The sequence below is a fragment of the Sceloporus undulatus genome, chromosome 4 (assembly GCF_019175285.1).
Source record: "Sceloporus undulatus isolate JIND9_A2432 ecotype Alabama chromosome 4, SceUnd_v1.1, whole genome shotgun sequence".
Lineage (NCBI taxonomy): Eukaryota > Metazoa > Chordata > Lepidosauria > Squamata > Phrynosomatidae > Sceloporus > Sceloporus undulatus.
In genome coordinates, this window is record NC_056525.1 from 127247856 (window position 1) to 127263056 (window position 15201).

General features: G+C 38.0%; 1 protein-coding gene across 5 annotated transcripts in view; it reads left to right on the forward strand.

Moving 5' to 3' along the window:
- The first annotated feature begins 854 nt into the window (after positions 1 to 854).
- ANKRD45 (ankyrin repeat domain 45) overlaps positions 855 to 15201 on the forward strand; it is a 29923-nt gene continuing 15576 nt past the window's right edge. Inside the window, exons 1-4 of one of the 5 annotated variants that reach the window (XM_042463939.1) lie at positions 855 to 980; positions 4369 to 4687; positions 4994 to 5161; positions 9880 to 10312. In XM_042463939.1, coding sequence (XP_042319873.1) covers positions 915 to 980; positions 4369 to 4687; positions 4994 to 5161; positions 9880 to 10013 — 687 coding nt within the window. In that variant the 5' untranslated portion in view covers positions 855 to 914 and the 3' untranslated portion in view covers positions 10014 to 10312. Of the gene's footprint in view, positions 981 to 2155; positions 2286 to 4368; positions 4688 to 4993; positions 5162 to 9879; positions 10313 to 15201 lie in introns of those variants that run through there. The other 4 variants (XM_042463937.1, XM_042463936.1, XM_042463935.1 and 1 more) reach the window with 4 other exon arrangements.

Genomic DNA, 15201 nt, shown 5'->3' on the forward strand with positions numbered 1-15201 from the left:
AGGGTATGCTATTTAAATGATGTGTGCATCCTAAGAATCCAGAAGAGCTGCACCAAAGCTGCACTCCAGTGCTTAGGAATGGAGTGTGGCTTTGGCGCGGACCTCCGGACTCTTAGGACCCATGCATCATTTAAATAGCATACTCCAAAGAGACCCGAAGCAGCTTATTTTGGCTGTCTGTAACAGTCCTTAGTCTTCTTCTCTGTCAGAGAGTCTGGTGCCACAATAAACACCTTCCCAGGATTCCTTAGGACTGAGCCAAGGCAATAAAAAGCAGTCTCAAACTGGATTATTTCTGCAGTGGTCTGGGCTAAGATAACTGTGCTATTTCAACAGTGAAATATATTTTTATTCACGTTAATCAGGCTTTCAATGTATCACATAAAACATAAGGAGGCGGCGATGTCAACATATAAAGCAGAGTGTGGACACATGTGTAACTCTCATCAGCCCTAGCAGCCAGCAATGGCAAAGGATATGGAACTGCAGTCCAACGACTCTGGAGGGCTGATGAGTGTACATTTATCTTCCAGCTGCAGAAGCCATTCAAAGCTATTCTCCTATGCGCAGTTTCTTGGGAGTAGTCCCACAGGACTCAATGGTCGAAGTCCAACTGCCAGTCCCAATCACAGCAGATCCAATGAATCCACTGAGGGTTGCCATAAGTCGACTTCTTACAGGGACAAAATTTTTAGGGAACAAATTCAAGGACAAAAATGTTACGGAAAACTGACAGGATTGGCCCCCCCCCTTGGCTACGTCCCTGATCAGACTTGAAGGCACTAAGAAGACGGCGTTGAGCCTGTCCTTTCACTCCCTCCAGGCCAGAAGATGACCGTTGGCAAGGAGGGAGGGCTCTTCATTGTGTTATTTTGGAATGAAATCAATTCATCTTCCACCATTCCTGTTTCCTCATGCCAATATCTAGAAATGGATTTGGCAAGAGTGGTGGAGGGACCTGGAAGGTTGGCTCAGAGAAGGTGGGTGTCCAACTGATGGCACTGCATTGAGGCAGTGCTGACCGTTGCTTCCTCACGTATGTGCACTTCATCCTACTCTCCCCCTGCCCCATGATCAACTGTTGTCAGTCCCTTTGCTTTCTCACATGTGTATGGCAGCAGCACCAAGTCCAGCTTGTCAACCTCACCCGGATTCTCCATTGGTAGTAGGCAAGGAGAGGCTTTCTTTCTGAAGCCAGTGTCTTGAAAACCTCAGTGCTTCTAGAGCCAATGGGTTGTGTGTCAAGGGGGAGAGAAGCACATCTCTTCATAGCCAGGCACTGCTACGTCACTGCCCCTAACTTTCTTCCCTTCCCCTCTTTCCACTCCCTTACTGCCCCTTTCCCCTCTCTCCCACCCACCTGCCTTCTGCTAGCTAATTCCTTGTACTGTATTCTTTTGATCCCTATAATTCTAGGAGTTCTACTTTTTAAATATCTTGATGTTGCACTAAATACAGGCAGCCCTCATTATTCGCGGACTTTTTATCCATGGCTTGAAAATATCCCTCCAAAAATATATATATTCCAAATAGCAATCTTTAATGTTGGCATTTTATATAAGGGGCACCATTTTAGTATGCCATTGTATTTAATGGGACTTGAGCACCCATGGATTTTGTTATCCATATGGGATCCTGGAACCAAACCCCGCTGTAACTGATTCCTATATGACTTAATAATCCCCTGTATTCTCTCAATCCCTAGAATTGTTGAAGTTCTACTTTTTAAAAAAATTCACCTAATTGTATTTTGACAATAGAGCTGATTTTGACTTTTCACAGATGTAACATAAAATCCTTACATTCTTTTTTTTAACCACTTCAATTGCATCTTGTGATGGTGTTGCTAGATAAAATTTTACTGATACATTTGGAAAGTTATATTGGAATACAAGTTAGAGTTGAAACACATCAGTTAGAAATACTTTTTAAAATTCAGAGTAAATATTAAAAATACATTGATATGAAATAAGCAGTACTTGCCAGGTTTAAGTCTATTTCAGCAAAAAGGACTACTTAAAAACCAAATGCCCAGCTCAGGAAAGTGTATTATTCTGCCAAAGTAAGGATAGAGATGGCTCTAGCCTAGACTTCCAGCCAACTGCCAGGATTCTAGGTGCTGAACTAAATTAAATTAACAAATAAGACTTGGGTTTCCTGCAACAAGAGGAATGTGTCCTTAGGAAGCAAGACTTGAGTTCTCTTTATATGGAAGAATGCAGTCATTCAAACAGTCAAGTCATATAGGAATTTGCAGATTATAATCAGCCCACAAACAGACCAAGGTACTGTAACAAAAGTATGGCATGCCCACTATAATTGCTCTGGTCAATAATCTTGCCGTAGCATTATTATTTTTTAATATTAATATTTAAAAGATTTTACAGGGACTGGGGGGGTTGTATGCGTGGGCCAAAAGGCCTGTGTTCCTCCTGGGCTGGTGTTGTACTGTTGGGACAGCCCCAGGCCAGGATTGGTCACTCCAGATGCCAGTCTGGCTGTCCCAGACTAATCCCGGCCCAAAGGGTATTAATCCAGTCTAAAAAGACTGGCTGTTAGCTGCAGAGTTTTCTAGACATTCCATGGTGACAGCTGGTAGACTGCACAGCCCTGTGCACCCCTTACCTGTCACTGCTGTCACATCTGCTCTGAAGGCCCCTGCTGCAGTTTATGACATTGGAAGGGGGCACCAGGTCACAAAGGTATAACCAGGTGCCCCGTTTCCACCCTTACATGCCATGTCGGGGGCCTTCAGAGTGCTCGCAGCAGCAGCGGCAAGTAAACCATGCACGGTGGCAGCGGATCCACGGTGATGTGGCCTGCATGCATGTAAACACCCACCTGTTGCCATGCTGGCCCAGGATTGACCCAAGTGGAAACCGCAGGTGGGATACCATGGGGTTGGCCTGTGGTATCCTGCCCATCTGTTTAGGCCGAAAGATAACCAGCAAACAATGCATCTAGTGTAATAAGGTGTGCAGGATTTATGATCCAGAACTGTCCAAGTAAAATTCTCTAGTGAATACAGTGTCAACAACTATGATAGAATATCTTTCTAAAAATCAACATGTGAAGAGAGATAAAAGATTCAAAACAAAATACATTTGTACCATGTTGTGTAAAAGTTAATTATCACTTTAACTCTTTCACCCAAATTTCTGTCAGTGTGATGTTCTAAAAGTTGGGCCAAAGTACATGGCAGGTAAAGAGCAGCCAGAGGCTACTCCTGCCACAATCAGGCTGGGACTGTGGTGACCACATGGCCTACTCCTGAAGTGGGCTGCCGCCACAATCCCAAACCTTTTTGATCAGATTCCAACACTGAAGTGGCTTCCGGTTGCTTTGGGAGCATGTGTCATTTGAATGCTATGCCCTCAAATCAACCAGAAGCCCCCTTATTTGATCTGTGTGTTTCAGGCCTTTGTCTGTCCATCAAGAAAGTTTTAAGGTGCTTAAGCCTTTCCAAATATACACAGTTTAATTGTGCTGCAAAACATAAACATACAATCAGTTGTTTATGAGAAAATGACTCAATGCATTGTTAAAAACAGGTAATAGCCCCAAATTCAGTAATTAATTGTTAGTAATGTACCATATATACTCTTGTACAAGTCGAGGGAATGTTTTAGGGCCAAAATCATGTATTTTGATAAGATCCGTGGATAAGTTGAGGGTAAAACTTAGGGGGCTGTAACAAGGAGATGTAAAGGGGGAAGCACCACTCCCCTCCCTCCTTCTCCTTCTCCGGATGTCTCCCGACCACTTAACACCACTTCCCTGGTAAAGGAGGAGAAGATTTTGAAAAGGGAAGGAACTGGAAGGAAATGGGGTATTTGTTTAGTGGGGAGAGAAAGTTTTAACATCAGATTGGGAAGGGAATCACTTCTTTCACACACGCACACACACTTCTCTTTCAGAAATCACTGCATAGGTAGGGTGAGTGGGGCATCAGGGTGGTACTTCTTTCAGGACCTTTCTAAGTAGTATTACTGTACTGACCCATATATAAGTCAACCAAGGATTTTAGGGTCAATTTTTGGGCATACTTTTTTTTTTTACTTATACTCAGGTGTATATGATCATTTTCCTTTCTGCAAATGCTGAAGTCTGTTGTCTCAGCATTCTGGACTGGCTGAAGTCTCCAAACATTTCTCAAAGATTGCCAACACAGAGTACATTACAGTAGTCCAAAAAGGTTTTAGATTAGGTATGATCATAGCTAGATCCTCTAGACCCAAAATATGATGTCTCTTACATGTGCAATTGTACATGCTATACCCTTCATTTTGTATGAAATCGTCATAGACTAAAATATGTGCAGTTCTTTACATCTGCTTGAAGGGGTTTCATTTTCTTTTCTTTTCTCAGTCTTATCTTGATGAAATGGAATTGGCAGAAGAGACAATAGACTCAACAAAGCAAAGTGAAGACAAGGATTTAGAATCTCAAGAAGAAACAGCATACGTCAATCCTCTCCTGAGAGCTGCCTTAAATGGTGACACAGAGGAAGTACAACAGATTTTTGAGGACCCAGAAGATCCTGATCATGAAAAAGCTACTGAGTTGCTAATGGAAAGGGATATTGTAGGGAGAGGCCTATTGTTTGCAACTTGCATGGCTGGACAGAAGGATGTTATCCGGACACTGGCAAGATATGGGGTTAATCTGAAAGAAACGACAGCCAGAGGTATCTAGCTGATGAACACCATTCAATTATTTTTTAAAAAAATAATTAAATGTTTGGTTCTCAAAACGTAGCTGTTAAAAGAATTCTTAACAAAAGGATCAGTAGCTGAATAAGGTTTATATGTCAGTTCTTTGACTGAGGATCCCTTAAAACAGAATGACTTTCTGGATTCTGACTGACCAGGCATTGTTAATGCATGAAAAAAGCATGATATTTTTGTTTGAAGTTATAAATTATGGAAAAACAGAATGGTATACATAAGTATTATGTTCACAATTATATATGTAATTTGGTTCACTTTCTCAGGTTATACACTTCTCCACTGTTCTGCAGCCTGGGGTCAACTCGAGACTTTGAAAACTCTGATAGAATTGGAAGCAGATATTTATGCAACTACTTTCCGTGGTGAGAAGGCCAGAGATATTGCCTGCCGCTATGAGAAGAAAGAGTGTGTTGAATTCTTGGACTGGGCAGGTAAGATTAAGTAACTCCTGTCCTAAGCTTTTTTGAGATGTGGCTCTGATATTTTTTTAATATTTATTTATTTATTTATTATGGTATTTATACCCCGCCCTTCAGCCCTTAAGGCTATCAGAGTGGCTTACAATTATTATTTTTAATAAGACGGTTCCCTGCCCTTAGGCTTACAATCTAAAAAGATACGACACAAAAGGAGAACGGAATGGTGGTGGGGAAGGGAATCAGGTCCAACAATTCTTCTCTCCCTCAGAAGCCTGAACCAAGGCGGATGGACTGGAGGAAGGGCTCTGCTTCTTAAGGAATTTAAATCCTGAGCAAGTGGAAATAAGTACAAGATTAACTCATGAAGCTAGTGATCAAGTGAATCAATTGTTTTAACCTGATCCAAGGAAAATTGGGTTTCTCCCATCTCAGTCACAAACATTAAGTGGATCATAAGCATAACTCCTTTGAACTACATCAGTAATTACCTCTCTCATATATTGCTCCTGAAAGCTCTCTACTTAATTGTTTTGGCTTGACATCTACTTGCAAACTGAACACTAGGCTGGGGCTTGGGTGTAGCTGCTACTTAGGGAACTCCTCAGAGGTCTAGCCAGTGCAGCTCTCAAAATAAAAATCCACAGCAAGGTCTTTTACTAACAGAAGATTATGCTGCCTGTCACTGAAGTCCCATTATAAACTTTTACTGCATAATATTAAGACTGTTGTAATTTAATCTATAGTGTCAGTTTCACATATATCCTACTCATGGTCTGAACAGTATTTTTTATTTTTTTTAAATGTTATTGAATTTTACAAACTAAAGTTTTAAAAAGTTTTCCATTGCCATTTTCTATGGCTGAGAGAGTTTGACTTGCCCAAAGACACCCAGTGGGCTTACATGGCTGAGCTGGGTTTTAAATGTCTCCAGAGTCATAGTCCAATGCTCAAACCAGTACACTATGCTGGCTCTGGCCACTACCATACTATTAAATAAAAGTTGTTCCTTACATATCTACTGAGAAGGCAACTATTTTAAGCAGTTTATTTATAGTTTTTGTGGGTTTTTCGGGCTATGTGGCCATGTTCTATAAGAGTTTCTTCCTGACCTTTCACCAGCATCTAGAATGATGAAGAAAACTAATGCTGAAGAATGGTCTACTGTAAAAGTTGAATATGCTGAATTATTTAGACCTGTAATGGAAAATTATAAAATTCTAAAAATTCCATAGACAATCTTTTGAAGAATACGCTGATACTATTCTCATTATTGGAGAATATTCTCTTGAGAATATTGTCACATCACATCACTACTAGGGATCAGAGAAGCCTTACATAGAAAGGTTAAAGCCAAAGCCAAATGTGGAAATAGTCAAGGAGCAGGTACAGTCTAAGGATGCAGATGAATTTGGTAGCTTAGATGTCAGCAACAGGGTAGTAGTTCAGCAGTCAACTGCATTATACACAGTTTAGAAATTGAAAGCATATGTAGCCTCATTTTCCAGAGATCCACTTGGACATAGGATCTTATCACATGGGGAAAAAAGGATGGGAGCGAAGTGGATTGCTCCTATCCTTATCGTATGAAGATTATCAAACGATGTCACAATTATTCTGTCATTATCCAATCCTTATGCCATCCTTATCATGGAATTGCAAAAAGATTATCAGATGATGTTGCACTTATCCCATCATTATCCTGTCAATGAATTGGAAGTGACCTGTCATTTTTCAATAATGGAAGTTTCTGGTAATAGAAAACTGATAGGACAATTCTACTTAATTGACAGGATAATGATGAGATAAGCGCAACGTTGTAATAATCTTTCCCTCAATCGCACAATAAGGACAGCATAAGGATGGGAGAGTTCCTCTTCACTCCTGTCCTTATTCTCCTTGTGATAATATCTATAGTTTCAAAAAGTCACATCTTCAAGTTTCCTTCTCCTGAGGAGCTTAGTTTCTCTTGGCCTTAAGGTGTTCACTTCATCAACGGGAAGCTGCCTGTTCTTCCACCTTCTATATGGCAAGGTAAGTCTGTCAGCATCAGAGTCTTTGGAAGCCTCAAATTTTTTTTGGCTGAATCTAGGCTTCTTAGTTTCATGGGGGGTGCTCAAAAAAGAAGGTTTCCAGGTTGAAATGGTGTTATGTTCCTTAGTGGTTCCACTAAGGAAATTGACACTAGACATGGTGCTTGCCAGTATGGGACATTTTAAACTGGCAAAAATTGCTTCTTGGGTATGAGAAGCTCAGAGGAGTACCCACCTGAGTCTAGATCTTGTTTTTAGCGATCAAAGCAACACTCATTCTTTTTGTGCTGCTGCGAGTGAAACAGAGGAGACTGGGAAACAATTGCTCACCACTGTGTCACAGTCACCAACAAGTGATTTAAATACTTAATTTTTACCATCAACTTTATGAGCTTCTGAATAAACTTGCCTGTGAATCGGGACAACTTATGCTTTATGAATCGGGACAACTTAACTCTGATGTTAAAACTTCTACATAAGTTATTTCTGGAAATGGAAATAGAGAATGAACAAGTGAAAGATTGTATGGTTAAATATGCACAAAATCTAGGTCATAACATATTGATTAATCAGGGGGAGGATATATGGGGAAAGTGTTAAAGTTCATAACATTATTTTATATTTTAAAAAAGCATCAGAAGAATGAATGCTAGGTGAGTATACCATTGCAGCCTGAAGGGTACAGTCAGTAGTTACAAAGATCAGAATAGAGTTTTTATCTATTACAGTGTTAGTTCACAAAATGCAAAAACTGGCCTTGGTACCTTACATGATTTAAATAAAAAATGAAAGTACATAACGCAGTCACAATAGGATTCTACCCTTAAAGATGGCTAAAACATAGATTAAAAATAATTTTAATAAGCAGTGTGCAAAGAAGTGACAATAAAAAACAACATTCCAATACACTAGGCAAAGCTAAACTGCTAGATGTTAAAAGCCAAGCAACCCTCCTTGGAGAGGGCATTCCATTAAGTGGAGTATCACAAGCCAGAAGGCCCTATCTGTTATAGACACCTATCTAACTTTTCACAGAAGCCTCTGATCCTGATTTAAGATTCCTACCCTCCACCCCGCCCCCACCAAGATTTTATTGAAATACACACAGTAAATAAAACATCTAAAATGTTACAGTAATACAACTTTTATCTTAGGGATCTGTGCTAGTTCCAGAAGATTCACTTCAAATTATGATCTTAAAGAATATTTTTCTGAGATGATGTATCAATGCCACTGGTATTTAGCTCTTCTAATATTTGTTAGAAATATTAAAATAAAGAAGAGTCTTTCTATCATATGTAGTAGACATGTGATATGGCAATAATAATGATAATAATGACCATCATCATCATACTGGATTTAGATACATGTTATATGGAAGACATTCTAAAATTAAAAATTAAAATGAAACCAGAACTTTTGCTTATTTGTTTTATGGTAACAGCAGCAAGACTAGTCTACTAAGCAGAGAGATGGAAAGCAATTATGTTCCCAACAAAGGAAGATGGGCTAGTAAAATTCTATGACCATCTTGGATGGACAAATGGACTAACCCAATTAAAGGGACTTCACGTGGATTTAGAAAATAATTACAACTTTTTGAAATTTTAGATTTGTGATTTGAAATATGATAGTTTGTATAAAGTAGGAGTAATCTAAAATAGTAATCAGTATAATTATGTTAAGTTTTTTAATAATAAATTAGAGGGAGTAAGCGTATAAATTATAACCGTGAGCTGTCAAGTTGGAAGCCTCTTGTTTTCCTACTCTATGTTTGTGTGTGTGTGTTTTTTTAGATAGTTTGTAGTTGAATTGGGGGTAATTAGTTGATAGTTAGAATTGTATGTTATCCTTACATGCTTTACATTTAAAAAATTGCTATGTGTGAATAAAAATATTTTTTTCAAAAAGAAAAGAAGTTAGACTCACATAATACAAATCAGATGGCTAGACTGAAAATGGAATAATGGGATAAAATAATAACCAAATATGTAAAATGTGCATAGTCTTGTGCCATTTTTTAATCTTTTAAATAAGTTTTAAATAAATATAAATTGAAAATGTAACATTTTAATGTTATAAATCTTTGATTTCTCTCTGTTAAGCTTCCTAGTAGCCTTTATCCCTGAGCAGACAATACATAAGAACAACACCAAAAAGGGTTCATTATATCTTCTGCTGCCATAGAAGTGTTGTATTAGCTGTCAGTCTGGATCTGGAATCTAGTCAGAAGGACTGATGTACAGCTGCTAAAAATTCATTTTGTTACATATGGATTTATATTAACCATACTTTCATGCAACCGGCCTAAGATATCAGGATCATATGGAAAAATCACAGCATTGTCTACCAAACAATAAAATGTAAATCACGTTGTCTAGGCTTTTAAAAATCGTTTAATAGCCTCTTTTATGCCTATTTCAGCTCAGTCATCCATATGATTCTTCACAGAATTCACCCCAAGCATGATGAATGCGCAAATAGAGGCTTTTGTTGTCTATGTTGCTCCCTGTTGTCTTAGAAGCAGAACTGCAAATAACATGAAAAGAGGAGTGGAAAATGAGAGGGTGGAAGCTTTGTTTCTAAAATTCATACATTGAGGTTTCACCACAGGAACTATGGGTGTTGGGACAAACTTGGAACAGCTGTTCGTCTTCATCAATTTCATTTTTGCCTCTTCTTCTTTTGCTTGCTTTATAGTATTTAACTTCTTTCCTGTGCCTATGAGCTACAAGCTTCATGTACTTCATCATCTTGGAGGTATTGGACACCAACTTGGTAATCATTTTGTCCATGTTCTGGTTGTGTTCCTTGCTTCCTTCTCTAGTAATTGAAACGGAGGCGTGACTCTGGATCATTTCCTGACTGGGCTGAGAGAAATGACAAAACAAAATCACTTTGCAACAAGAATAAGAAAAACACAAGTCCATTTTGTTTTACTGACCCTCTCCTGGGTCTATTAACAGGTGCTTGCTATGTAAATATTAAGCTGAGGATGCACAGATCAAAGTAACAGTTTCTTAGTGTCAGTATGCTAATAAAATACAGGGATAAGGGATAAGTCCACTAAAAAGTGTGGCCATCTGTTTTGTAAAGTTCTTATTGCAGCCTTGGGGAACAACATAAATATGTGTTCACTAGAAATACACTGTGTGTATTTTGTGTGAATTATTTTATTTATTTTATTACATTGTTGCACTAAAATATACATGAAACTTCACATTCTCATGAGTGATAATTTCACTGGCAAATTCAGGTTTTACTTTCTGCACCAGGTTTTGTCCTCTCCCAGGACCAAGAAAATTGTATCTTTGTGAATTCTGATTAAGGATCTTTAACCCCACACTGATTAAGAAATCCTTAGCCCCACACCAGTCTGCAGTTCCCAAGATCCTGTAGCAAGTCTAGTGGAACAAAATCAGTAACTTTTTAGTTGTAAATATTACAACATCATTATAGTTATTATGTGCCGCTTAGAAAGTATTTCTGACACAACAAACAAAGGCATAGTATTGTTTTTCACTTTTCCCTAATTTATGGGACTCTGATCCAAGGCAAAAATATATATTTTCAAGACAGTCTAATCTGGAGTGGGCAAACCATTATCTTCATTAAATAATTCATACTCTTACCTTAGTGTTTCTTGTCACTTTGAGTGAAATGTAATGTAGAGACAAACAAACAACTATAACGAGTACCACTTTACAACTAGTGTACAACATTTCCAGGTTCTCTTTGGATAATCTCAGGCCAGCAATACAGTGACATATATGACACATTGAGTTATGAAGACAGTTAGGTTGCTGTTTAGTCGACATTTGCTCCAGATCCTGTGTAGCATCCTGTGTAGTATCCCAAGCAGTATTTGCCCAGGATGGCCCTTCACAGTAACAAAATGCATTTTCAAACAAGAAGACAGTCCCCAAGAGAAGAATGAGGGTAGGGCACTGAAAAACCATTCTGTTGAGTGTTCTGCCAGAAATAATTTCCATTAGTTGATTCCCTTGTGCAGGAATTGCAGCACATGACCTTTGAGTTCCATATTGTCACACAATATACAGATGACACCAAGTTATTTCCATCATGACCAAACTTCTACATTAAGTGCTGGAGGAACTTTTATATAAGCAAGATCATCAGCCCATCAGGTATAGAGAAATTCTATGAGGTCATAAAGAGGCTCCAGATCTTTATAAGACAGATTCTGTGATGTCATTCATCTGTCAAGGGAGTAGCCTCAGGGTAAGCGTGGTGTAGTGATTTGAACATTGGTCTTGAACTTAGGAGACCAAGGTTTGAATTGCCCTCAGTCAAAAAAATCCACTGGGTAACATTGGGCAAGTCTCACTCTCTCAGCCTCGGAGGATGGCAATGGCAAAGGCAAAAACTCTGAAGAAATTTACCAAGAAAACCCAGGTCACCATAAGTCTGAAATGACTTGAAGGCACACATCAAACACAAAATATGGAAAATATCTGAAACTAGGAATACCTAACTTATTTTAAAAACACATTTTATGCTTATCAAATGAGATGGGGGACAACTTTTATTTTCTTTAGTCCCCATTCCATATTGTACTAAGCAAAATTATATGTAATTAAAGTATCCACATATTCCTCCTCAGTTTATCCATGCTTCCATTTCCCCCATTCCATAGCTTCAAAATGTTACTTTTTAAATTAATCATGCTAATTGGGAGATTCTGGGATTTGTTGTCCCCCCAAAAAAAGTAATTTACCAAATTCTGTACCTCCCTCTGCTGTTTCCTTGTGTCTGCTTTAGATTACAAACACTCCGGATTAGAGCCTTGTGTCATCTGTAAAGCAGTTCATAAATAGGTGGCATTATATAAAAATAATTCTTTATTACTGTTATTACATTTACTTGTAAGTGTTGGTAGATGAATCCAATTGTAGGGGGAATGTAGTTGGTTGCATGAATCCCGAAGTAAGAATTAAGCAAGAATTAAGGGGAGGGGAGCTGGTTAAGTAGGTAGAGGGAATGATTAACGCCTCACTAAAAGAAGGCAAAATTGCAGTATGCCCAATGGAGGCAGTTATAAAACCATTGTTGAAAAAGCCCTACCTGGATCCCATGATGTTGAATAATTACTGGCCAGTTTCCAACATTATATTTTGGGGCAAGGTACTAGACCATGTAGTCTCACAACTCCAGGACTTTCTGGATGAGATGGATTAACAAAAAGTCAATACGGGTTTCAAAGAAACAAGTCATGCCAGACAAATCTTATCTCTTTTTTTTGGATAAAATTACCAATTTGGTAGATGAAGAGAATGCTGTGGATATAGCATATCTTGATTTCAGTAAGGCCTTTGACAAGGTTCCCCATGACATTCTTGGAAACAATCTTGTAAAATGTAGGCCAGACAAGACAACTGTTACATGAATTTGTAATTGGTTGACTGGCCGAACCCAAAGGGTGCTCAACAATGGTTCCATTTCATCTTGGAGAGAAGTGACCAGTGGGGTCCCACAGGGCTCTGTCCTGGGCCCAGTGCTATTCAACATCTTTATCAGTGACTTGGATGACAAAATTAGGGGCAAACTTATCAAATTTGCAGATGACACCAAATAAGGAGGAATAGCTAATACCCCAGAGGACAGGATCAAAATTCAAAATGACCTGAATAAACTGGAAAGCTGGGCCAAAGCTAACAAAATGATATTCAACACAGAAAAATGTAAGGTACTGCACTTAGGGCAGAAAAATGAAATGCATAGATATAGGATGGAGGACACCTGGCTTAAGGAGACTACATGTGAAAAAGATCTAGGAGTCCAAGTAGACCGCAGATTGAACATGAGTCAACAGTACGATAAGGCAGCTAAAAAGGCCAATGCAATTTTGGGCTGCATCAATAGAAGTATAGTGTCTACTAGATCAAGGGAAGTAATAGTGCCACTCTCTTCTTTTTTTTTTAATTTTTTTATATTTTATAATTTTATTGGTAGAATGAAATTAATAAATGTTATTATAATAAATTGATAAAACAAAATATTGATTAAATTCACCTTACAATAATATATAAAAAAACTTTTACATTATATTCCCCATACATATAATATATCCCTTTACTGTATATTCCATTCTTTACTACTTTATCTAACTTTAATTAATATTTCTTTTCATCATATATTTTTTATAATTCCCCTCTTCCCCCAAGTGCTCCCCATCACCCGAGCCTATCTTCTTATTACTCTATCTCCAGAATTGTAGCTCTTCCTCTGGTGGTAAAACACCTCCTTCTTTTCCTAAAACTTTTTGTACAAATGTTTTCCATATTGCTTCGAAATCATTTCTCTTGATTATTCCTCTTCTAAACTTAATTTCACTAGTTAACTTATCATTCATTGCTATTTGCCATATCTCCCTATACCAATCTTGTATTTGTAAATCTCCCTGGTCTTTCCACTTTTTTGCTATCATTAATCTCGCCGCTGTTAATAAATTTGTAATTAGATCCTTTATAACTTGGGTGCAGTTAGTTTTATCATATAAAGATAATAAAGCTATCTTTGGACAAAATTCTAAATCAATTTTTGTTATTTCTTTTATCTCTTCGAATACCATTTGCCAAAATTTCCTTACAGTTTTACAACCCCACCACATATGCATATAAGTGCCTATCTCTTGACACCCTCTCCAACATAACCTTGAATAATTCTTATTTATATGACTTAACCTTACAGGCGTTAAATACCATTTCCAAATTATTTTATAATAATTCTCCTTTATTCGTATAGAATAAAATTTTAAATGGCGTTGATTCCAAATTTCCCCCCATTCGTGGATGTTTATTTTTTGTGCTAAGTCCTCCTCCCATGTTGTCCTAAGATAATCTTTCTCATTATATTTTAATAATAATTTATATATTTCACTTGTGACCCCTTTCAAAGTTTCATTTGCCTCTATACTTTCTCTTTGCCTAATCAACTGTTCAAATTTTGTATATTCTCTAATCTCTCCTATATTTTTCTCATACTTCTTTGTCCATTGTTCCAACTGAATACAATTATACCAAGTTAATTTTGATCCTTGCAATTTCTCCTTTATTTTCCCTTTCTCCCTCATAGTCTTCATCCATTCTTTTATCCTATATATTTCTTGACCTTTTACTGTGCCACTCTCTTCTGCTTTGGTCAGGCCCCACCTGTAATACTGTGTCCAGTTCTAGGCCCCACAATTCAAAAAGGATGTTGAGAAACTGGAGCATGTTGAAAGGAAGGCAACTAAAATGGTAAAGGGTCTAGAAACCATGCCCTATGAGGAACGTTTTAGGGAGCTGGGGATGTTTAGCCTGGAGAAGAGGAGGTTAAGAGCTGATATGATAGCCCTGTTTAAATATTTGAAGGGATGTCATATTGAGGAGGGAGCAAGTTTGTTTTCTGCTGCTCCAGAGAACAGGACTTGGAACAATGGATGCAAGCTCCAGGAAAAGAGATTCCACCTCAATATTAGGAGGAACTTCCTGACAGTAAGGGCTGATCAACAGTGGAACACACTCCCTCGGAGTTTAGTGGAGTCTCCTTCCTTAGAAGTCTTTAAACAGAGGCTGGTCTGGATGGTCATCTGTCAGAGATGCTTAGATTGAGAGTTCCTGCATGGCAGAATGGGGTTGGACTGGATGGCCCTTCTGGTCTCTTCCAACTCTACAATTCTAAGGCCTTCCCAATTTAGCTAACAAATTCTAGCTTCCTCCCTTTGCGTATATTTACGAATATGATCTCAACGTTCTGATGTATGTTGCTCTGCCCACCAAATTGTTTTTAATTGTTTTTAATTTTAACTTAATGCTGTATTGCATTTTATTGTTTTTTAAACTCTGATTGTTTAATTCTAGTTTTAATATTGGGGAGGGGGTTGGGAAGGGATCATTTAGTATTTTATTGTAATGCATTTTTACTGTTGTAACCCGTCCGGATTCCTAGTGATTGGGCGGGCTATAAATAAATTATTATTATTATTATTATTATTATTATTATTATTATTATTATTATTAT